Below are 25618 nucleotides of genomic sequence, written 5' to 3' on the forward strand. Positions count from 1 at the left end.
TAGTTTTTTGAAACTTTAATTTAAAATATTTTGAAATATATAAATCAGTCAGTTTGTAATCAGGCGCTTTCATTTTTGATGATTTCAAGCTCCTTCTCGACTTGATCAACAAACGCAGGAAAGCTGGAGTCTGTGAGACATAGTTTAATCAATGTTCCAAGATCGCACTGGGTTCCGTCGCCAAAACGGGCGTAGATATCCGGCAGTTTTGTGGATTTGTTGCAGATCGTCTAAAAAAAAGAATGTTGAACTGGATTGCGCATGCTATAGCTAAAATGTTATTAGGTATGCTCAGGGGAAAAAAATAACATGTTGTCCAAATGCAGAACAACCGATGTCTTCGTACAAACGAAGCGGAGTGAAAAGGATGACTTTTTATATTGAAATACACACAATGACAGTGAAACACTGTGATACTCGGAGAAAAACTTAATATTTGAGCCTCCAGGCCCTATTACAGACCAATTCTTACGCTGGCTACACTAATTAACATTTCGACTCATATACTGCACACTGAGTACACTTATTACATTTTCTAAGTTTCGACTCATATACTGTATTTGACATGGTAAAGTTCGTAGTCTGTTCTTTTATAAGAATGACCTACCTATTTAATTTCAAACAAATATCAATCGTCAGTGTGTTTTTCATTGAAGGAGGAATGTTGTCCGAACCGATAACGTTAACTTTGTTCTATTGAAATTGTTAAATTAATCAGCACAAGTTTCCTATTTTGCAACTGCGATCAGAAACTCAAAACTGACAGGATTCCTTCTTTTTCTATTCTTTGTGGATGCATGTAAATAACATCTAAGTAGAACTTATACATATTTAAAGGAACATTATGCCTCAGCAACTAATAAATTTGTTCTTCTTTAGAAAGGGTAAACATTAATTTTAATTTTATAATGTTTAAATGCTTTTAGAGAAATGTTTATTGCTTGCTGCCTGAAAAAGTAGCGATAAATGTGAAATAATTTGTCCTAAATGTAAACAAAGTATAGTGTTTTGACTTGTCTTCCATACAAAATACTAAAATCAATATAAGTAATAGAAAGAGCATCGAAACACGAGGCTATCTGATTTATACGAGGGGGTGTATCCCCCAAGTATAAATCAGATTGCCGAGTGTTTTGATGTTCTTTCTCTTTTGTATCATAGTCAAACATAAAAACACGATCCCTGATACCACAATATGAAACCCCACAAAAAAGTAACCAATGAACGAGCATCTGAATATGATATTTCCACCGCAATCCGTTTATCTGTCGTCACAAAATGTAAACCCCGGACAAAATGAACCAATCAATGGGCATGCTCTGGAGTGCGGGTAACTAATACCTGCACTCCAGTTAACGCACTTTGCATGTATATGTATATGATTTAACTCTGTCACATTTTCAACAGAACTGTCCCCAAACTATGATACAACTGTACTTATTGCCAAAAGGCAACAGATGAAACAATGGTTCCGGTAATTGCCAATAAGCTACTGTTTGGATACTATACAAGTACACAAAAATCAAAATCTTTGAGAAATAAAAATAAAAGTATTTTGAGGCGAAATGGGTCTTTAATGAATAATTGCCACATTAAGATTCACATATTTCGAAAGATATTCTACTTACATCCGCAAGCTGCCTCAGTGTGACGTCACCAACCAATGTGGTACTACTTCCGGTAAGGCTTGTTTGAGTGGCTGGTATCTATTGGTTTTAAAAAAAAGAAGAAGATAAAACGATCATAAAACCAAACTATGAATTACAAGTATGTAATTAAATACACATATTGTGATAAAAGGCCCATTACGTATGTCTCAGAAATGCTACCAGTTTTATTTCTCAAAATTTTGTTGTTTTGTATTTTGTAAACAATATTGAAGAGCTATCTGATGCGTCTTTCGCTCTGTTGTATACATTTGTATATTTATATTGAATCAACATTTTGTACGGAAGTCAAAATACTACTGTGTTTTTTTTTGTTGCTATCTTTACAATACATTACTGTACATTCAGCACTACTTTTGTCGATTGTTAGTTATGAAATATGCTCTAAACGTATTATTAAAACATTATTAATCAAATGTGTGGCATTTCAAAATAATTAAAAAAAAAATGTGTAATTCTGAGGCATTATGTGCTTTTAACTGATGTGTCAATAAATATCTTACAACTGTACGAAGTTTAAAAGGATACTCAGGCAAATTAATCACAAAAATATTAAAATGATCTTATGTACTCAAATCACGCTAAAATGATATTTTTCTGGTAAAGGATGTTAAATTTCGGTAAAAAAAAAATCACCAAGTAGTTTTGAAACAAGTGAAGTGCCTTGACCAAACCCTGGAAGTTACTATAACATATATTGTGGATATTGTATGATTAAAACAAGTCTAAGTCATTAATTTGACATATTCTTTAACGTTTCCAGAGTTCACTGTGACAACTTTTGTGAAATCTTAAGCTCTAACCTGACCCACGTGGGTCAAGTTAGAAATCACTATTTTATTCTTCATAAGGAGAAAAGCTTTGTTCCTGTTACTGCCTAGTGTATTCATTTTCAGGGCATTTACAGAATAATGATGAAAAAATCAAAACGAAGAAATGAAAAATTTGCCTGTGTCTCCCTTTAAAGGATTTTTTCCTTAAAAATCCCTAATATACAAATAAACAAAGGTTAGTTGATTTCATTTTTAGGGATCCAGAAAGAGTTACAACTATGTATTTTATGTATAAAACCGTAGCTTTTTGGTCCGGAAGACGAAATCATGTATTAGAGACTTGAAGAACGTGTTTCAAAATGAAGTCTTAATAACACATTTAAAGTTAAAAAACTTTACACCAAACTGAAATATTTATTTTCCATAATTTCGATTTCACCTTTAGGGATCTAGAAAGAGTTGCAACTATGCTTTTTTTAATAATAATTTGTTTTTCCAGATATACTTCAGGCTGAAAGAAAGTGTTTCAAAGTAAAGTTTTTGTAAAGTTACACGTTTAAATTTAATACTAAACTAAACTGAAAATATTTATTTCCTCAAGTATCATTTTCATTACTTTTGATGAGAGAATTATTTCTTTTAAGAATCATATTTCCTTAAAGAATTAATATTATTATACAGTATAGCTTATTTGATATGTAATTAAAAAAGTTTCAAACTATTATTATTGAATTAACTACCTATTAACTAACCGAAAGCTACGTAAGGATTTTTATGGCTTTATAATGCATCATTTCATAGGCAATTTTATGTTAAACAGTTAAAGCTGATACGAAAGAAAGAAAATAATACAACTTTTGCACCCCACCCCCTTTCCCACGCCACAACTATAAGACATGAAAAATTTAAAGTATTAAAACAGATGGCATTGTGTTATTATGCATAGATTTATTGCATAATTCTATTATAAATATCAATTTGGAGTAAAACTGCAGCTGTATGTTGATATCTTTCTAAAAGAACAGAAAAACATGTGCTAATCTTTCTTAAAATGCTTCTTCGTGATAACAAGGTTTTACTTAAAGGCACATTATGTCTTAAAACAGAATTAATTTTTCCTTCTTCAGAAAGGGTAAACACGAGTTTCATAATGTTTAAATAATAGTTTTAGAGCACATCAGAGGCTTATTACCTGAGGAAAGTAGTCCGTGTGTGAAATTATTTGTTAAAAAAAGTAGCAAAGTGTCAAAGTAGTATTTTGACTTTCATATAAGATACTAAATCACTATAACTATTACTTAATTTAAGAAAGCAACAGAAGCAAAATATGATTCAGATAAATGGCCAATAAATAGCTTTTTGGAATTTATAACAGGAGACCAAGTAAAAGAAATATTTTGAGAAATGAAAAGAAAAGCATTTCTTGGGCATAATGGGCCTTTAAAGTGCAGCACATGTAGATTTATTGCAATCAAGTTTCAATAGATATGTATATTTTTTTTTTCAATACGAACATATTGTGTTAAACGACAGAATTTTAACAAGAAGTATCTTTTAAAAAGATACTCGGCCGAAGTATAACTGTTTAACGTGTAAAAGTACGTTAAAGTATGTTATTTTTAAGTTTTCAATACAAAAAGAAATGTTGGCAATGCTTGCATAACAATGACATGAAAATAACTTCTTGCAGCTTTTAAGAAAATACCCATTTTGTAAACATTGAAATTAAATCATAGCATATTGATATTGATGATTTTTCAAAGAAGAACGCCTTTAATTTCAGGTGCCCTTTTTGCTTGTTTTCCGTTTTGTAATCATTTACAAGTTAACCTAAAAGTTAAAGAACTATCCACACACGTGTACATTTTATTTTAGAACTATCCTCTGCATTTTTATTTTAAAAATGATTCAACTATCCTTTACATTTTATCATAGAGCTATCCTTAAAATCTTATTTTAGAATGGTAAATAGTATCCTTCTCGTTAGAATTGTCCTTTACATTTTATTTTAGAATGACGATTTCAGTTTGTAATTTTTATTATATTCAGTCCTTCCATGTTAATTTTACAGGAAGTCAAACTTCGTCCGAAAAAAAAATGAATATACCTGCTGTGAACACACTCCGTCGTCCGGAATTTTAATTGGGAAATATTTGCTAAGCGTTTCTACGCATGCGCGACAATTGTCGTCTCCAGTACACTGCGCGGTGGGCGAGAACTTTATCCTAAACCTTCTAGACTGTGTCTCTGCTTTCATAACAACCATAGTACTGTCACCCTTGCTGATCCCTTTGATCCAAGAATCGGAACCAGTCAACGATATGCTTTCCTATTAAATATTAAATAAATGAAAAATGTTACTATATTTAGGTTTCAAAAGCTAAGGACAAAACCCATAGTTATCACTATGTTATGATACCCAGTTATTGTCATCATAGGACCGTTGCTCGCAGCAACCAAGAGTAATTATGCAAAGAAGTCTTTTTCCATGCAATGCAAAATTCTAATAAGAATCGACATAGCTCTAGATATCCAAGCTTTGAAAGTTTATGATATATTTCAATGTTAAAGTAGACAGGTAGAGGTTAATATAAATTGAAACAGAAAAAGCAAGGAAACGGGCAAGGCTTGTAAGGTCTAGCTTAAGGTCTTCAGAGTATCCGTTTTAATACTATTACTGCCGCATCATATGAAAATGCAAAACTTTTTTAAAAGCGGCTTATAAAGTTTTGGAAACCATAGCTAGTAGGCTATACAGTCATAATTATATAAAGCATGAGATTACGCGTTTTTCCCGTCGTCAAAATCGGGTTATTTGCATAATGACACCTGTTCTACTTTCAGGTTTTTTCCACAGGATATTGGGAACATGACCCATACCCATGGCATTGGGAACTTCAGCGATGTTTTGTTAAAAAATTGGGGAAAATGCATGAATTAAATTTTGCAAAGATTAAATGAATGCAAAGAATCACTGTCTAGGATGGCATCTTCAATCATTTAAGCACTATTACAGTGAAGAACCCTTATTTTCAAAGATTTTAGAATTTGTTATTCAATATTTTTATTTTGTAACATTCAATTGCGATTTTTTTCCCTGTGGATTGAGAAAACAAAATACTATTTTCAATTGGGAATATGACCGAAAATCGACTATAAAATAAGCCAAACAAAGGTCGTTATCTTTTCAAATACCTCATGTCGAAACTGCCAACAATAAATTTGTTTACATGTACATGTATTTATTTTTTTAAAAAAAACCACACACACAAAAAACAACGTGTTCGTAAAAGTTGAAACATTACAAATTACACGTATCATTGTACTGGTAGATTGAATGTGAAAATGATGATATTACCAATTGTCGTCTGCCATGATGGATCAACAGATGGTTACTGGATGTTAATGTCAACTCCAGAGTGTCCTTCTTGTTATCAAAGTGCTGAAATAATGATAATAAATTATCATAACTCTGATGTAAATTGAAATTATCTATTGTAAATCTTTTATATGGGCTTTTGTTATGAGCTTCCTTTACGCGTTTGTTTGCTGCTGATGTTGTTGTCTTTTTTTTATATAAAAAAGGTGAATACAATAGATATAGTGTGTTAAATGAAATTCTTGATATCAAAGTGCTGAAATTATGCAATAAAGATTCTGACGGAAAATGAAGTTATTTGTATGGGCTTTCGTTTTTTTTTGTTTTTTTTTGCTGTTGTTTTTTGTTTTGTTTTTTAAATGCTTAAACAGTTGATAACAGTGTGCTTAATGAAATTTGCCAAGCGGTGTATTCTTATCTACCTAATGTTAACATTATGTGTATATAGAAGTTAGGTCCTATCTATAAAAATACCATTCTTGTTAAACAAAGATTTAATTGACCATATCTATAAAAAATAGCATTCCTCTTAGGCCTAAACAAAGGTTGAATTTAGATTTTAAAAAAATCCAGAAAATATCACTATGAGTCACATTTTAACCTAAACAGACGAAATATATAAATCTGTATCGAGACATCACAACAAACGCTAGACTGCTTTACCTCCCATCCATCTTGACCGACGTTTCCGGTTCCGGTTATAGGTTGTGACGTCATCCGCGCGTACCGTTCCAAGCGCCACACTTTACACTCCATAATGCTAATATATCTAAATGAAACACAATAAAGAAACAGTATGAGGATAAAATAATATGATACTTATTCAATCAAAAAAAAGAAAAGGAAATAACCTTAGAGCTTTTTTCTTCTATAGCACGGGTCGTTATATATAGGGCTGCTTCCTCAAAGAAAAATCCTTTAAAACATGCAGTTTTCCCCCAAAATTGAATTAACACCATTTTTTTTCTTTCCCTTTAGCATATATACCGTGTAATTTTCCCCAAAAATTAAGGACGGGACTGCTTCCCCAACCTGTGAAAAAAAGCCCTGAACTTAAACTAGATCTATCCCTCGATCCGCACAAAATTGCAGTAATGATCGGGCGGATGAACAGGGTCATAAACAATGAGTATGTTAGTCAGTTAGATTTGAAATAAACAAACATAAATACCCAGACTGCATTTTGACCATTGAAATGATTAAAGAAGTGTTATCGAGTAAGTTATGTAACGTCCATGGCAACAGTTTAGGGGACTCCAGAACGCAACAAAGCTACCAAAGAGGAAACACGGTAGGGAATCACGTGACTTTTACGGTTACGCGTACAGACAATATGGCGGCCTAAAAACCTCGCTTCACATGTGTTTTTCAGGTAATTCTTTATTATATTCCTTTTACTTACATACGAGACCGGTTGCAGCCTACGCGGAATAAAGAACTGTTGCCGCCTATACCTTAGTTTCCACCCCTGTGCTCATAGCTTTTACAAACACTCAAAAATTCAACAGAAATTTCAATGTGAACAATTATATTTCGGGTAACATTCACGCAAAATTTGTATTTTTTATTAATTTGATTAAACTACGTCGAGTTAGCAAAGAGAAAATGTTCATAGAACTTCTTTATTTGAAAATGTAAATATTAGGCATGTTAAATGTTGACTGGTCATTTTCTATTCCAATACATGAGAGAAAAATGATTTGGGTAACTCCCACGCATACTTTTATTGTTGATAACTCCCACGCAATATTTTATGGGCAAGCAATATCTATGCAGGTTATAGCCTAGATATTGAATGGACAAAATCATGACTGATGCATTTAGCCTTAAACGTTCAAAGAATTTTGAATAATATTAAAAATACCGCCAAAAGGTCCTGGATAGAATAAAGCCCCTATGGATAGCAGAATACATACTCACGTGAATATATTAAATGAAGTTTCGATATAGATGAATTAATCGCAGAAATTAAAATACAAGTCTCAAATATAAGAAGGAGGTCGATTTCAGTTTAAGCACAATTACAGTTGTCATTTTTCATAGTTTGCAGATATGGACGGTTCCAGCTCGGATATTGTTTGTGGATAATGTTGGACAACATTTGTCTTAATGACCACATAAACTGGCTACTCGGCACAGGACCTTGTAAATGTTGTGGCAAGTCGAAACGTGACAGGTATGGCATTTTATGTTATTCGTTATATTAAGATTTTAAAGACATTCAAGTCATTTTATCACTCAGTCTTTTATGTAACCGACTTTTTTTCAAATTAGTGTCTGTATTTAACATTACATTTGTATTATGTTGTGTTTTTTTAATCTAAAGCATAAAAAACCCTAAAGAATATTAGAAGGGTCTTTTATTTTACTAGGTAATAAAATCTAGAGGACTTATGTTTGAATGTCATCTTAATATCAACCCGTAACGTTTCCTATTTGCTGGGCTATAAAATGTTTTACCACAACATTTATAAGGTCCTGTGCCGTGTAGACTGTTCATGTGGTCAATATTTGAGACCTATCCGTGAATGAAATGTTTCACAAACAATATCCGAGATGGAACCTTCCATATCTGCAAAATATGAAAAATGACAACTGTAATTTTACTAATAAAAACAGAAATACAAAACCTCCTTCTAATATTTTAGACTTTTGTATCAAAACGCGACCTAATTGAATGATTTGGGTTTGGTAGGCCTTACGCGAAGTTATTGATGTCCTTGGCAATTTATGATTTTACAAGCCATGCCTTTTTGAAATTTATTTATCATATTATTGTAACCTATAAGCAGATGAAGTGTTGTTCGCCCCATATAATTTACGTCCCAAGACGATTCGTCAATTTAGCTGTATTAATTTTATATCTTAGTGATAGTAAAATTAAATGTGAATTAGTTTGAAAAATACATTAAATCCATTGCATTATCAAAACAAATATTGATTAAACTGTTTGAGGTGAGTGTTAAATTTTAAGTTTAATTGCCGTGAATTTATAGGGAATAATAAGTCTATTTTATATTCTAGACCCTGGTCCTGGCTGAAATTTAGAGTATTACAGCTGTAGCTTCTATACCATAAATTTAACATGGAAAAGACTGTTCTTGGGAAAATGCTGACGTAACTGATTGGAGCAGTTTTTCTTACCAATCATAGGTCAGACTTAAATAGCTTCTTTTTTAAAAAAAATTGTTGTTTTTTGTACATAATTTACTGTCAATATGAAACTTCAGCTGTATCTTAATTTCTATGATTTTTTATTATGTAAATCTTAGAAGATAAGCATTTTAAGATAAAACAAATCACTAAGTTGATTAATTATATATAATTTGAGATTGACCAAGTCAACTAGTAACTTCTTATTTTATTTGCAGAAGCAGTAGAAGTATTCAAACACCATCATGAAACACTTAAGACATACCCAGAGAGCTCTAGAAGAAGTACTAGTGGTAGATTGGAACAGATTGTAGCTTAATTGTTAAACTAAAAGGACTTCTTAAATCGTTTGAATTTAAGCTACACTTGAACTGTAGTTTTGAAATAAAATAGCTGAAGTATTTAATAGTGTCTTGATTTTTTTGTTAAACTCTGTTACAGTACTTTGCTTTATATTAGAATTAAAGTATGTTGAAATGACATTGAAACTTCAACGTTGTGCCAACGTTGAACTTCAACGTTTTTTAAACTTTCAAATTCGAACATAAATCTAACGTTATTTCAACGTTGAAATCTGACCATACTTTAACGTTGTTCACCGTTGATGTGCCTGCTGGGTTACTTCTATCAAGGACCTATTGGCGGTATTTTTAATATTATTCAAAATTCTATGAAAGTTTGATGCTAAATGCATCAGTCATGATTTTTTTCAATCAATATCTAGGATATAACCTGCATAGATATTGCCTGCACATAAAATATTGCGTGGAATTATCAACAATAAAAGTATGCGTGGGAGTTACCCAAATCAGTTTTCTCTCGTGTAATGGAATAGAAAATGACCTGTCAACATTTAACATGCCTAAAGCCCCGGTCACATATTCACGGATAATGCCACGGAAGAGCTACGGTCTAATCGTTCACTGATTACTACGGAAATGTGAAATTCCGTAGTCCGCTACGGTTCCGGTACTGACACTCAACAGTATGAGTACGGAGTCCGACGGATTTACCACCAAAAGCCCCCGGAGAGACACGAATAACAATTGTTACGGACCGACACGGTTTGATACGGAGCGACACAAATCAGGACGGACGCACTACGGATACACTACGGTATAAGCACGGGTTAGTACGAATAAGTACGGTCTGATACGGAGAAGAACGAATTGATACGGAGAAGAACGAAATGCCACGGATCTATTCGGACCTTATACATCCGTCCACAACCTTTTGCTTGCTCATTTTCAAAATGCCTCACAAGAAAAGAACACCTAGAAAACGAATTGCAGAGTTCAATGATTTTGGCGGAGAGGATTCGGCTCAATCGCGTCCGACCCCCGGGACACATCAGGTCCGATTAAAGTGAATTTCTTGAAGGACGCTGGATCCTCAAAAAGTTCGGCCATGAGAGCCTCATACTAAACATGAAGCGGTCTTCGTAAAAGCCCATCTCTAGTACACCATCCTCTGTCTTCTCTTACCTGATAAGATATGGATTAGTAATCATTAATTAAAAATGTTGATCAATACTGCTTCTCTTTTAATTTTAAGATTTGCTGTTCATAATTATCATAAATGTTTATGTTTAAACAATATGTAAAAAGCTTGTTAATTAATCTTATTATCACTCAAGGGCCAACGTCCGAGGCTTATGAGACACTTCGTTTTATGTACATATTTACTCAAATTTCACAATCCAAAGTTTGTAAAATATGTAACATTAAATGTTATTCTATTACTTATGAATTGTAGCACGATATTAATATATATTTTACCTCTATGCATGTCATCAAGCAGCTCGACCACTGCCCCGCAATCTGAGTCATTTCAATGTAAAGTTGCAGCAAATAAATGGCAATTATCATTTATTGAATGTTTCCGCAAATATGTCTGTTTTTTACAAGAATGTAGTATTTATACCCTTGAAAAAAGTGCATGATACTTAATTCATCCGTACTAAACAGTGATGGACCGTACCATTCCGTACCGTTTCGTGTTGCAACGCAATAAACCGTATAAGACCGTGCTAATCCTTGCCTCTCCGTAGTGCAACGTATTACGATCATGGCTTTCCGTGACAATGCCGTATTAATCCGTATTAAAACCGTAGCTTGTACGTAGGGTATCCGTACAAATACGTAGTTCTCCGTACCAAACCGTGGAAATCCTTGAAAAGTTGGTGGCCTACGAATCAGAACGGACTAGTACGGTTTTCGTACGGACCGTACTGGTATCAGTACGGTTTAATACGGACTAACAGGGATACGCTACGGTTGATTTTTCCGTAGCAAATTTTTGTGCATGTTCAAAAATTGTCAAGGATCGCTACGGATATACAAGGACTACTACGATTGATTACGGTTACGATACGGAGAGCTACTGGGTTCATTGTGGGTTCGATTCCCGGGCTGGCCAACTAAAATTACTAATCAGTCTTTCGGATGAGACTTTAAATCGAGGTCCCGTGTATGGGTGCTTTAAACACTTGGCACGTTAAAGAACCAGGAGAAGCTTCTGGAATTGGGGCATCTTTCTGTATCTGTAATTGCACTATCATAACTAATACTCTTCTGGAGGACTCGCCCATATGGAAACCGGTGGCGAGTATAAATAAACGCAAATACACACACACATTATCACATGAATGCCCCTATATAATTGCATATTCTAGGGTTTGATAGAAACGTATATATTGCGTTTGAAAACTGTAGAAAAATTAATTAAACGCATAGCTTTCGAGCGTACGTTTAACCCGAGCTATCGATGACAGTGTGTGTGTGTGTGTTTTAAGTTTTATTTATACTGGGCCCCGGCTTTGCCATATTTGCCAGACTCTCAGCCTCTGTTACGCTGGTCGTAGAGCCTACAACGGAGGACTTAGTTTGCCTGCAACGTCGCTGATCGTAGATCCGCAACGGAGGTTTTCTCATGCCGTCTTTCGTCGTAGATCTTCTCTAGAACCCAGTTCTTCGATCTTGAACGCAGAAGACAATATAGAGGAAAGGCACCTCTTCTTGGAGCATCAGCTCTTTGTAGGGCCTGGTTAGATCACACCAGCTAAGTGACCTAACTAGGTCGCCCATCTGGTGAGACATATGCCCTCCGAGCGACGTTCACGCCGCGAAGGGTAGTAGGAGGAATTGATGACAGTCCTTACAAATAACGTTTAAATTGCGTATGAACAGCGTGTTTATAACATGTATAACGGGCATGCAGGAAGCGCATGAGAAACGTTTGCGTACGCGCGTGAGCGAGCGCATGCGCAGCGCACACTTTTCCATCCATTTAAAGGTGCGGCCAAAAAAGTAAATTTGCTGAATGCTCGCCCGTATGGTCTCTTTTCGGTGGCGAGGGTAAACAAACGCAAACACACACAAATAAATTTGCTGATTTCCTTTGTTGTAGATGTTCCAGCGTGGGCGATTCGTGAGACACTTCCAATATACCTACTGAAGGCTGTCCCTATCTCCTGCTACTCATGATAAACGCTCGATCACGTGATTCATCTCCTTCATCTGCAGTGTCAGAAACTGTCTTCATATCTTCTCGCCTTGAAAAGTTTTATCAAAATTGTGAAAGCTCTCCGATGATTGTCTGTTTAAACATGTTAACACAATTAGCAATTTTTACATGTAGATATTGTTAGATATTGTTTGGTTTTATTAATCTGTCAATTACATACTGATTACGCGGTCGATGCACACAATATCGATGGCATAGTGCTATAAGGGGATAAGTGTTATTTAACGCCTTCTTGCATGATAACATATTTGAATACTACAGACTTGGGCGCATGTTCCTATCTAGTTCCCGTCATTGTACATACGTCACATAAACCACAATGAGGCTTTGAAAAAAAGGTGATAAGTAAAAATAGAAAAATATTAAAAGGCAAAATGGTGATATCTACCACATATCACCTTTTAATCAATTAGGGTATTCAGCATTGTGTTCTATGCTAAAAGGGGATAAGTGGTAGATACGTCTTTGTATAATTGAAACTTTTGTTAAATCTCTACAAAGCTAACCGTTTAAAATATCATAACACGCATTTCTAAATCATTTAAAGTATTTACCATTTTCATTTCTTGTTCCAGAATAACATGGAAAGCAATAATTTTAATGTTTATGTTTGGTAAACTCTAGAAAATAACGTAGCTAAGATAAAATTATTTGGATTCTAGATTATTAAATGTTAATTTCAAGGCGCATTATTTTTGAAAAGAAGAAACACTTTACATGGATGACTTTTGGTGCAGCATCTACTTTTGCAGATAAACAATTTATATAGCAGGTATTTTGTCACATTATATTCGTATTAAAGTGAAGATTTTGATGTATATATTTGTTTAAAATTGATTTCATTGAAAGTGTTATAGTACTCGGATAAGTTATATTGGATAACACATTAGAGGTAAAGTAACATATTGGGTTTCCTAAAGCCGTGACATTTGTATCATTTGTATTGAGAATATTCTGTCACTTTAAAAGATTAAAACTTTCAATCTAATTCCAGTTTTATTTGATATAAAAGAAAATGATAACATTCTTTCAAAGTTGTTCAAATTGATATCTAACTTATTTCTCTTTTTTAGAAATGGACCTACCAGAAGCAAGATATGCAAGGTCACGTCTTTTACAACTAGAGCAAAAGAAGTTGCAGGTGAATGAAATGTATGAGAAGTCCCTCGACCGCTTTATTCAATGTCATCAAAACAATGTCAGAGAATCTTTACTTAAACTGATCGCAAACCATATTTTTCATCTTGAGAGTATACTCGCAGTTGTTTGTGAACAAAGTATGAACAAAAGCTGATTTTAAAAAGATATACCAGTTGTTCATGTTAAACAGAAAATGGAGATACATTTTGAAAATTCAGATTCAGACGATGATGTTCCTATCAATGAACTTATTAGAAGAGAAGCGAGTAATGCAAAAAATGAAAGCAATTTTTCCGATAAAACAATCGAACCGACTTTACCACTTGAAGATATTAACTTAGATGAATGCCTTATACAAGTTTATGTTACAAATGATAATGAAGAAGATAGTGTTTCAGATTTTTTCATTACCGATGAAAATGGTAATATTTTATGCAACAATTCCTCTCTTAAAGATGAACTAGACAATGATTTGTATGCACCAGTTGATGGGCTACCATTCGATCCTATTGATATAAGTTTAAATGATTCAATAGGAAGTGAAGTTGAAATAAGTCTGGATAATAATATTTTATCTAGTATTGAATTACCAGAAACAGAAAGTCAAGGTTCCGAAAATAATGATTCTGGATCTGAATATGTGCCAAGTACAAGTACTGATGATTCTGAATATGAAAATTCACCCAAAGAAAATAATAATCAAATTAAAAATTATGCACATACAAACCTTGAGGAACCATGTGTACATTCATATGCCAAAACTCCTGAATATGAAAAGAGCAACTCTAGGAAACGCACCAGAGAACCTGATAAATGGCAACGTGAAATTACAAAAAGAAGGCGGCAGCATGGACAATGTTATCAAAATGAGAAAGGGGTTACAGTTCCGATGAAGGCATCAAAGGCAATCAGTTGTAAATGCAAATACAGATGCACAAGTAAAATTAAAAAAGAAAGAAGAGAGGAAATATTCAACCATTACTGGAACTTGTCATATGAGACTCAACGAAACTTTATATCACATCATATAAAAGTTATAAGTAAAAAACGGCGAACAACAACTAATGATGAATCTAGAAGGAAATTAACTTATGAATATTTTCTTCCGCTCAATGATGATAGTGATGATTTGATTCAAATTTGTAAAAGTAGCTTCATGAATATTTTAGATGTTGGACCAAAGGTAATCGAGTACACGATGAATAGAGACAAGATATATGACACTACAGATAGAAGGGGTCGGCATAAAAAGATTGAAGTTTCCAAAGCAGCCAGAGATGGAATACGGAAACACATAGACAAATTTCAGAGAGTAGATTCACATTACTGCCGAAGGGATACCGAGAGGCAATATCTTGAAAAGGGCTTGTCAGTAAATAAAATGTATAGAATGTATGTGGAAGAGTGTGAGAAAAGCAACACAATTCCTGAGAAGCTCTGGCTGTATAACTCTATATTCAATAAGGAATTCAATCTTGGTTTTCATCACCCCAAAAAAGACTTATGCACCTTTTGTGAAGTGTATAAAAGTCTTGATGATGCCAAAAAGAAAGAAAGAGAGAGTGAATACCTTGAACATCAACAAAGAAAAGAGCAAATTCGACAACAGAAACAGAATGACAAAGAAAAGGCCTTGGAAGATACAAATACACGTGTAATAAATTTTGATCTTCAAAAAGTTTTGTTTTCACCCAAAACAGAAATAGGTGAAGTTTACTACAGCCGGAAGTTAGCTACATATAATTTTACTGTATTTGACATAGTCTCAAAGCATGCATCATGTTACATGTGGTATGAATCAGTTGCTAAGCGAGGAAGGAATGATATGTCTTTACAAATTTAATGAAAGTCTTTGAGTTGTTGACCATTTGATATACTACTCCGACAACTGTTCTAGAGAGAACAGAAATCTTCCTTTCTCCAGTATGTGTTTATATTGTGTACAGAATATGCCTATTAACACAATCACTCACAATTTTTTTGAACGTGGACATTCGCAAATGGAGGGAGACTCTGTACATGCCACTATCGAAAAAGCTACGAAAAAGCATGATATGTTTGGTCCTACGGATTGGATGTCAGCTGTGTCGAATAGCAAAGCCAGTGAGCCAAGATATAAAGTAATTGAAGTGGCTACATCTGATATAAAAGATTTTAAGGATTTGGCAGATCATACTGTGGCTAATAGAAGCAAGGCAGCAGATGGTTCAACACTTCAGTGGACAAAGGTACACGTATTTGAATACCGTAAATCTGAGCCAAACAGAATTTACTACAAGTATGAAGTTAATACTGAATTCAAATTCATTGAAATTGCACGGCCTAATTTGAGAAGAAAAATGAGAACAATTGAGGGCTATGCATTAAAGAATGCATATGATAGTCAGATATGTATATCGAAAAAAAAATATGACGACTTGTTGAGTTTGTGCCAAAGGCAAATAATACCGCCAAGATACCATTCATTTTATGGTAGTCTACCCCACAGAGAAGACCATGAATCAGATGAATGTTGAACTATAACTGAGTATAAAATTTTGATTTTTTTTTCAAAATGATTTAATTGTAAGGAAACGGTCCATTGGCAATTGTAATAATGAACACAGCATGAACTACGAAATCATGCAAACATAATGAAATACTTTCATTTATCAGCATAAACACTTTTATAAATACACTTCTAAGTTGTTTTTAATACATCATGAATAACATTATTATGAATATGAACTATAACATGAATTGTGTTTCAAACTTGAGATTGTGGACAATTAATTGATTACAATTTGTTATCCTGTTTCTTTTTAATTGTTCTTGTTCACGAAGGTAATGAATTACTTGTTTTAATGTTAATACATGATGCTAATATAAGCACATGTCACAAATTTATGTTAAAGGTTTTGAAATGAAATAAATTTTATTTTAAAACTTGGCGTCATTGTGCATTATTTTTCCTTCAGCTATGCTAAAATAGGATTTAAAAAATACCTTTGAACTAGTTTGTTATCATTTTGGACTCAATCACTTTTTCAATAATTTTAAGTGGAGAAGTTGAAAGTTGCATGTCGGCATATACATGTATGTTAGAAAACAACCGAAATATTGTTAAACACTGAGACTTATAAAAATTCTTTGATCATTTGATTTCAAAAGTAATAGAAAGTCAGGTGGTAAGTGGCAGTTGTCACTGTATGTTGACTTATGATATGGTTACATTGTTTATTCTAAAAGGAGTGAAGTGGCAGATAACGCCTTTTACCGAAATGCAACTTGTCATTTCAGCAAATGTTATAAGGTGTTAAGTAATTATTAAATGATTTTTGAACTAACCAACGACCACACAATAGGTAAAAATGATTATAATGCTTCTAATATTACTCGTTTACAAGCATGCAAAGTCATTTTTAAAAATTATAACAAATAAAAGCAGCAGACAGTTTTTCTTGATTATCTCAAAACTGTCATTTTTCACTTATCCCCTTATAGCACTATGCCATCGATATATTAATCTTCGGTAGATTTTCAGATCCGTGAGATGTACGCTGTACGATCACCGCGTATATCGTGAAAATAACGCACGATTCGTGCAATAAGTAACGCAGAATTGTGAAATAAATGGCGGCTACCTGGCAGGATTTCCAACTGGCCAATATAATTTTTATGTAACCGAACTGAAAAAAATCAATAGCTGCAAACGGCTGCAAAGACATTACTCTTTATCCCTCAAATGATTATTTCCACGAAATTGTTTACTTTTTAAGATCATTCGTGAAAATGATGACTTGATTACCGTTTTGTGCGAGATTTTGGCTTTTTGTCGACTCTTATAAGTACAACAATGCCGGATAATTTCGATTTTAGGTAGGCAAGTGACATTTACTAAACTTCTGGTGATATAAAAATTTGAAATAAGCTGATAAAATGGGATGCAAGTCGTTTTATGAGGTAACGCCGATGTATTCGAATAGTGCTTCGCGGTAACGCCAGAAAATGTGATTTTTTCATATATGGTACTGAACTGTTACACAGGTTTAACGCCATTGTACTCCTGAGAAGTAAAGATGGTAGTAAAAACAACAACAACAACAAGTTCAGTCTGCTTTGTGATCCAAAATTGTTTTTATTTATATAATGTATGTATCAGGAAAACATGTAAAAAACTGTAGATGTATTTAATTTCTTGATATACCTATTTTAAGTCTTATTATTAATGGTGCAATGTTAACAGGAAAATAGATTGTGCAAGTTTTGAAAACAAAATGCCGAAATGCCTAAAAACACCAAAGCCGACAACATCCCTATAACAGCAGGCCAAAGTGTCTTTATGCCTTAAAATATCGGAGCCATGTCACGTGAATAGTCATTAAATAATTTTAAAAATTAAACTTGGATATCAATGATATTTATAGCCATATACTAGTATAAAAAAAATAAAGATAGTATGTATAGTGTAAATCAAGAAATATTTCCGTGTTGCTAAGATGAGAATGTCCAAAAATATACGCAATGATGTGTGCGCTTTCAGACTAACCAGATTTTGAAAAAAAAAAATGAATGAAAATTAAAAATATAACAAACCAGTGATTGTAATGAACGCGTAGCCTGACGTAGGGTATGATAAGAAATGTATCTTTAAAGATTTAGAGTTTTCTTAAACTGTAAGTAAAAGACCAATGCCTTGTTTCTTGGAGTTTTTAGATGAATACATGGATGATTGGATGATAAAATGAGATGAGATATTTTTGGTAAGTATCATCATACTTGACCCTGATAAATCAAGGTCAAAATGTAGATTTAATACTTGTTTTTCGTGGTTTTATGTATTTTTTGTTCAAGGTAGATGAAAGTCATCACGGTCAGGTTGTTAACATAATTATAATGAATTATCAAAAAAGTGTAATTTTAAACTTTATTGTTAAAAAGAAAGTTTAGATAGTATGTAAAGTGTAAGCCGGAAATATTTTTTGTTGTTGTTAAGATGAGAATGTCCAAATACTTTATGATCTAGGTGTGCTTTCTTACTAACCAGATTCTAAATATGAAAATAAAGAAACTTAGAAAATATAACAAATTTACACGTACGGTATGATAAGAAATGCATTCTTAAAGATTTAGAGTTTTCTTAAACTGTAAGTAAAAGACCAATGCCTTGTTTCTTGGAGTTTTTAGATGAATACATGGATGATTGGATGATAAAATGAGATGAGATATTTTTGGTAAGTATCATCATACTTGACCCTGATAAATCAAGGTCAAAATGTAGATTTGATACTTGTTTTTCGTGGTTTTATGTTGTTGTTTTTTTGTTCAAGGCAGATGATATTCATCACGGTCAGGTTGTTATAAAGATTTTAAAAACAAAGATGCTATTTTTAATTAAGGAAGATGAATGTAAACTTCGTAAAGTTAATCATTTAGATAAAATAATATATCGACATAGTATTGCTTCTGAAAATAGTGCAAAAATATAACTAGTGTGTTGAAATTTCACAGAATTTGGTCAATTGAAAATTTAGCATGACTAAGAGCGAAATGATATTAGGTTGTTTTCCAAAAGCAGGAGTTTAAAAATGAAGAGAGTAAAGACAAACTGAAAATAAATGCTTGTCTGATGAATAAATTGTCATGGACATATGTTACACACAGTATGATTTGAAATTCGTATAGAAGGATCACAAAAGTAAAGGCTGAAAACGGCGAGAAAAGATGATCATCTGATAATAAAATGAAAAAAAAGGAAAGAATTTTTACATTATAAAATTAAAAATGAGTAAGGGAAAAGGGATTAAGTTGCTTTTTGTAGTTTATGTCAAGAAAATGTCCTATCACGTGACAATAGCAAAATGTATGTGGCCTACTATTTATAGGGAGTGTCGGCCGGCCTAAAATTTAGTGAGAACTGCCGACCTTGAGGGCTTTCTTATTGCCCTCGTCGACAGACTCTGAAGAGGAGGAAACAGCCAGTGAACTTCTTGCTCTGGTTGACATCCGGCTAATACTGGCTCTTTGAGATGACATGCGGCTCCTAATTCGTTCAGCGTCTGCCTGTCTATTGCTGATACTGAGTCGCACTCTTTCCTGAAACTGGTGTTCGGCTTCGTTTTTTCGCTGCTTGCACTCAGTTCTAAAATATATCAAAGAAAATTGTGACAATTGAATGTTATCAATGTCGTTGAGTAATGTAGATTGCATATATAGAATTATGTGTGTTGTGATGATATAGTAACTCGTAAGGTGTAAATGATATATATCCGGTGTGATGTAAATGATATATATCCGGTTTGATGTAAATGATATAGTATCTAGCGTGATCGATGTAAGTGATATAGTATCTGGTGTGATGTAAATGTTGTAGTATCAGGTGTTATGTAAATGATAAAGTGTCTGGTGTGATGTAAATGATATAGTATCTGGTGTGATGTAAATGATATAGTATCTGGTGTGATGTAAATGTTGTAGTATCTGGTGTAATGTAAATTATATAGTATCTGGTGTGATGTAAATGATATAGTATCTGGTGTGATGTAAATGATATAGTATCTGGTGAGAGGTAAATGATATAGTATCTGGTGTGATGTAAATGATATAGTATCTAAATGATATAGTATCTGGTGGGATGTAAATGATACAGTATCTGGTGGGATGTAATTGATATAGTTTCTTATGTGATGTAAATTATATAGTATCTGTTGTGATGTAATTGATATAGTATCTGGTGTGATGTAAATGATATAGTATCTGATGTGACATAAATGATATAGTATCTGGTGTGATGTTAATGATAAAGCATCTGGTGTGATGTATTTGATATAGTATCTGGTGTGATGATAATGATATAGTATCTCGTGTGATGTAATTGTTATAGTTTCTGGTGTGATGTAAATGATATAGTATCTGATGAGATGTAAATGATATATTTTCTGGTGTGATGTAAATGATATAGTATCTCGTGTGATGTAAATGATATAGTATCTCGTGTGATATAAATGATATAGTATCTCGTGCGATGTCAATGATATAGTATCTGGTGTGATGTAAATGATATATTATCTGGTGAGATGTAAATGATATAGTATCTCGTGTGATGTCAATGATATAGTATCTGGTGTGACATAAATGATATATTATCTGGTGAGATGTAAATGATATAGTTTGTGGTGTGATGTAAATGATATAGTATCTGGTGTGATGTAAATGATATAGTATCTCGTGTGATGTAAATGATTTAGTATCTGGTGTGATGTTAATGACATAGTACTGGTGTGATGTAATTGATATAGTATCTGGTGTGATGTAAATGATATAGTATCTGGCGTGACATAAATGATATAGTATCTGGTGAGATGTAAATAATATAGTATCTGGTGTGATGTAAATGATATAGTATCTTGTGTGATGTAAATGATACAGTATCTGGTGTGATGTAAATGATATAGTTTCTGGTGTGATGTAATTGATGTAGTTTCTGGTGTTATGTAAATGATATAGTATCTGGTGTGATGTAAATAATATAGTATCTGGTGTGATGTAATTGATATAGTATCTGGTGTGATGTAAATGATATAGTATCTGTTGTGATGTAATTGATATAGTATCTGGTGGGATGTAAATGATAAAGTATCTGGTGTGATGTAATTGATATAGTATCTCGTGTGATGTAAATGATATAGTATCTGTTGTGATGTAATTGATATAGTATCTGGTGTGATGTTAATGATATAGTATCTGTTGTGATGTAATTGATATAATATCTATGGTGATGTAAATGATATAGTATCTGGTGTGACATAAATGATATAGTATCTGGTGTGATGTAATTGATATAGTATCTGGTGTGATGTAAATGATATAGTATCTGGTGTGATGTAATTGATATCGTATCTGGTGTGATGTCAAAAATAAAGTGTCTGGTGTGATATTAGTAATATATATTGATGTGATGTAAATGATATTTACCTGGTGTTTATGTAATGATTTATTGTCTGATGTGAATTGATGCTATTAAAAAAACATGTGTTATGTAAATAATATCTTTTTTAATGATAGAGATCATAATCTAAAATGTATAATGATTATGCGAAATATAAAACTTTTGTAATTATTGTCTGAACATCAGGTCTACGAAAACACACATTCCTTTAAAGAAGGTAAATTCTGTTATTGAACGTACGTGTTATATGTAATCAAACGGTTGTTACGCAAAATAAGTGAGCTTACTTTTTTTCTCTGGTGCTCTCTTGCCAGTATTTTCTTTTTGGATAAACTCCTCATTTCTTTTGGCCTCAGCTTTCTCTTGCCGAGCCTCACATGCTAGGCGTATCTGTTAAAAATGTAACAAAATATTAAAGGCAAAACTCAAACTTTCCTTTTGAAACTTCTCAATTTTGTCTAAATTGTATATAATCATAGTAACAATATAAAAAAAATATAAAAGTCCAAAGTTTCAAATCTTAGACTATTGGCTATTCCTTACGTTCCATATAGTGCCGTTGTTTGTCTTGTAAATTTATAGATGTTGTTAATCAATACACATATTCGTCAATACTCGCTTTTTTTCTCGTTAATTATATAGCGTTAATGGGATTTAGTTCATTTGTAGCATTTGTTTGCCGGATATATACATTGGATTAAATATAACTTTATGTTGCAGATTTAATATATCATCGTTTAGTTGATGTTGAAGAGCAAATTTCAAATGGCTTTTACACTTACTATTCTAATTACATTTTGTACGTATGTTATATGAACCTCAGTCTGGACAAATTAACAAATCGTTTATTAAGGAAATTTTGACATTTTTATATACTGACTAAATAGCAAATAGTGCAGTTACATAGATATATCTTATTAATACATATATAATTTTCAAATATACATCAGAAATATTTCCAGGCGGAAGCATAGAAAGTATGTTGTATTCAAAAATACAATTTTCAAATATACATCAGAAATACTTCCAGGCGGAAGCATAGAAAGTATGTTGTATTCAAAAATACAATTTTCAAATATACATCAGAAATACTTCCAGGCGGAAGCATAGAAAGTATGTTGTATTCAAAAATACAATTTTCAAATATACATCAGAAATATTTCCAGGCGGAAGCATAGAAAGTATGTTGTATTCAAAAATACAATTTTCAAATATACATCAGAAATACTTCCAGGCGGAAGCATAGAAAGTATGTTGTTTTCAAAAATACAATTTTCAAACATACATCAGATATATTTCGGGAAGCATAGAAAGTATGTTGTATTCAAAATATAAGATTTATACTTACAGGCCCGCCAGCTGTCTTTATTGGCGGCAATATCGGCTTCATCACTATCGGTTTGCAGTCTACCTCAATGGTAAAAGACTCCCCGCCACGTGATTTTCTATGCTCATATTGAACTTAAATAGAAAGAGTATTGCCAATGAATTATCTTGTTAAATAAAATAAAACAAGTTTTTGTCTTCTCAGTACGCAGTTTCTTCTCTTTAAATAAAAGTTTGACGAAAATATACTTACAAGCAGGAAACATATATTCATATATTTTCTAACTGTCACAAAATGCGAGCAAGGTGTGTGTGTTTGTGCGTGCTTGCGTGCGTGCGTGCGTGCGTGTGTGTGTGTGTGTGTAATTCTTACCTAGCGTTGGTGTGGGGGCGCGGCTAGCTATAGCCTTCTTTTTCTTTTGACGTCTTTTCTCCTTCCTTTTGGCTATCCAAGTTGAAATGAAACCAAAACAACTTGGAAGCTTCATCTTCTTTTTCTTCTTTTTCCTTGTCATTTTCCTGGTCAGATTCGTTAGAAGTGGTCGAAATGTTATCCTTTTTTGCTTTTACATCTTGATCTTTTTTATCAAGGTCTTCATTTTCCTACAATTGAAGAAGAATCCCGAGGGTGATAGTATTACACAATGTGATGCAGCTTACATCAATTTCATTCATAAGGTTTTTCAAAAATGTACAATTCAAATCTAACAAATAATGCTCTCGATGGTTTACCAATACCTTCACATGAAAAGAATGAAATCAAGCCGAATATCTAAGTACCAATTATAATTGACAAAAAACTATTCGGAATAATAATCTTAAGCAAAGAAACGTGAACTGTCAGGTACACTAACAAATAAGAATACACTTAAATGTCATTTTGTTCTGTATCTTTACATACATATTGTAAATTTGATATAGATTTGTGGATTGCACCTGTAAGCTTGGACTTACAATCTTAGCTCAAAAAAATAGACTCACTTACACCGCACTTTAACCCCTTTATAGGCCGATTTTTATGGGAAAGCCAGAATTATTAATATTTTCCGTGAAGTACAAAAGCATGCTTGTTTCATGTGTATTAAAAATAAAATATAGATATATCCCTCACATTATTGTCAAAACCTCACGAGGCATTACGAGGACGTAGACATGTAACAAATAACAAATACACCGTGTATATCCAGTAACGCCGGAATGTAGTTCACTCATCATTTTCACGAAAGTAAACAATTTCGTGGAAATAATCTTGATGATGGATAAAGAGTAATGTCTTTGCAGCCGTATGCAGCTATTGATTTTTTACAGTTCGGTTTAATAAAAAATATGTTGGCCAGTTAACTTACCGCGTTGGAAATCCTGTCAGGTATCGGCCATTTATTGCACAATTCTGCGTTACTTATTGCACGAATCGTGCGTAATTTTCACATTCCAGCGTTACTGGATATACACGGTGAAACACATAATATACATTAGATATAATAAAACATTAAGTCAAGAATATTTGCACCTGTGATTATTTCATAATCGTTTTTAGTTAGTAATAAGTAGTACTGAAGTATAATTATGCTAAGCACAAGGGTGGAAAACTTTATACCTTATTTCCACCTCGTATTTCATTTTCGTGTCTGTACAAACTACCCCTTTATTGGCTGATACATCCCATTGATTCTCTATGATTTTCTTCTTTGTCTTCTAAACTCATACTTATATCAACTGCCAGTTGTTCTGCTTCCTGCTTTGGTGTATTTGTTAACTTGACTTCCTCCTCTTCTAATTCTTCGTCACTTGAATCGTAAAAATCATCGCGATATCTAGGTAAACTCTGTTCCCGTGCATGCGTAACTTGAACCACTTTAAATCCTCTGTCGGGTACAGAACGACTTCGGGTCTTTCCTGGCCCCTTGTACGTAAATACTTGACTTCTTTTATTTGCCAACATAATCTGTTGTTCCATAAGTTTCTTTGTATCTGCCCTCACTGGGGGTAAAGATCCCGTACCATCTGAGGGCTCAACTCTTATGACTCTCACCTTATGCGTGGACATTTCAGCTAATGGCAAATTGCAGCGCCCATCATGGATCTCTTTCAGTCCTCATTCTGGTATTGCTAGGAGACGTTGTCAAATGACGTCGTTAAGTGACCGTCATCTAACTGTTGGAAAACATTTGAAACATGATTATGTGAGGACCGTGAATATATATATATGACCGGGGTATAATATTTACATTTTCAAATAAAGAAATTCTATGAACATTTTCTCTTTGCTAACTCGACGTAGTTTAATCAAATTCATAAAAAATACAAATTTTACAGTATTGATATTTAGCTTTGAGAAAATTAGTCAACCTATTATTTTTTTTTTTTACAGACATGTATTTTTTTCTATGCAACAACTATATTTCTCTTGATGTTCTAAAACCTACGTTACTTAAGTCATCTGTCTTCCAAGCCAAGAGCATAGGGTAGGCATACTTAAATTTTTAGTGCCAGCATTATTAATTTATAAATCTACATGTACTCACCTGCCCTTTATATACATAAATTAATTGGGCTCCCAAGAGTCTTCATTGTCTTCTAAAGGCGCGCTTTTAAAGTGATTTCCCAGAATTGCTCATGATACTGTCATTTAGATGCATTATGTATAATAATAATATCAGATACTTATGGCTAAATGTATGATTTTTTAATCTGACAAGTGAAGTTAACATAGATCTAGATGCCTTCA

The 25618-nt window shown here is 33.0% G+C and overlaps 3 protein-coding genes and 1 long non-coding RNA gene across 4 annotated transcripts in view; 2 read left to right on the top strand and 2 right to left on the bottom strand.

The window, feature by feature from the left end:
- LOC132718663 (meiotic recombination protein REC114-like) overlaps nucleotides 1-25618 on the bottom strand; it is a 26043-nt gene continuing 425 nt past the window's right edge. The window contains exons 2-6 of the mRNA XM_060702379.1: nucleotides 6483-6588; nucleotides 5799-5882; nucleotides 4548-4769; nucleotides 1629-1706; nucleotides 1-230 (exon numbers count right to left, since the gene is read on the bottom strand). Coding sequence (XP_060558362.1) covers nucleotides 60-230; nucleotides 1629-1706; nucleotides 4548-4769; nucleotides 5799-5882; nucleotides 6483-6575 — 648 coding nt within the window. The 5' untranslated portion in view covers nucleotides 6576-6588 and the 3' untranslated portion in view covers nucleotides 1-59. The remainder of the gene's footprint in view (nucleotides 231-1628; nucleotides 1707-4547; nucleotides 4770-5798; nucleotides 5883-6482; nucleotides 6589-25618) is intronic.
- On the top strand, nucleotides 7406-9378 carry LOC132718664 (uncharacterized). The gene is made up of 3 exons (XR_009624130.1): nucleotides 7406-7995; nucleotides 8844-8972; nucleotides 9191-9378. It is a non-coding gene; the product is annotated as an uncharacterized LOC132718664 (long non-coding RNA).
- On the top strand, nucleotides 12704-15480 carry LOC132718656 (uncharacterized). Its single transcript, XM_060702373.1, has 2 exons — nucleotides 12704-13269; nucleotides 13571-15480. Exon 2 carries the CDS (start codon nucleotides 13831-13833, stop codon nucleotides 15478-15480), a length of 1650 nt encoding a protein of 549 aa, XP_060558356.1. The 5' UTR covers nucleotides 12704-13269; nucleotides 13571-13830.
- Nucleotides 18061-23489, bottom strand: LOC132718657 (uncharacterized). The gene is made up of 4 exons (XM_060702374.1): nucleotides 23264-23489; nucleotides 22913-23025; nucleotides 21852-21954; nucleotides 18061-19758 (listed from the first exon to the last, which is right to left on the bottom strand). Exons 1-4 carry the CDS (start codon nucleotides 23403-23405, stop codon nucleotides 19517-19519), a joined length of 600 nt encoding a protein of 199 aa, XP_060558357.1. The 5' UTR covers nucleotides 23406-23489; the 3' UTR covers nucleotides 18061-19516.

This window comes from Ruditapes philippinarum, unplaced genomic scaffold, assembly GCF_026571515.1.
Source record: "Ruditapes philippinarum isolate M1 unplaced genomic scaffold, ASM2657151v2 ctg3716_1_1_1_1, whole genome shotgun sequence".
Lineage (NCBI taxonomy): Eukaryota > Metazoa > Mollusca > Bivalvia > Venerida > Veneridae > Ruditapes > Ruditapes philippinarum.

What these genes read in the sequence shown, in the direction of transcription:
- LOC132718656 (XM_060702373.1), top strand. Translation starts at nt 13,831, where the DNA reads ATGGAGATACATTTTGAAAATTCAGATTCAGACGATGATGTTCCTATC.
- LOC132718657 (XM_060702374.1), bottom strand. Translation starts at nt 23,405, where the DNA reads ATGACAAGGAAAAAGAAGAAAAAGAAGATGAAGCTTCCAAGTTGTTTT. An exon ending in TAAAGACAGCTGGCGGGCCT is followed by an intron (nt 21,955 to 22,912) that starts GTAAGTATAAAT and finishes CATTTTTAACAG; the next exon opens with ATACGCCTAGCATGTGAGGC. An exon ending in GAGAGCACCAGAGAAAAAAA is followed by an intron (nt 19,759 to 21,851) that starts GTAAGCTCACTT and finishes GATATATTTTAG; the next exon opens with AACTGAGTGCAAGCAGCGAA.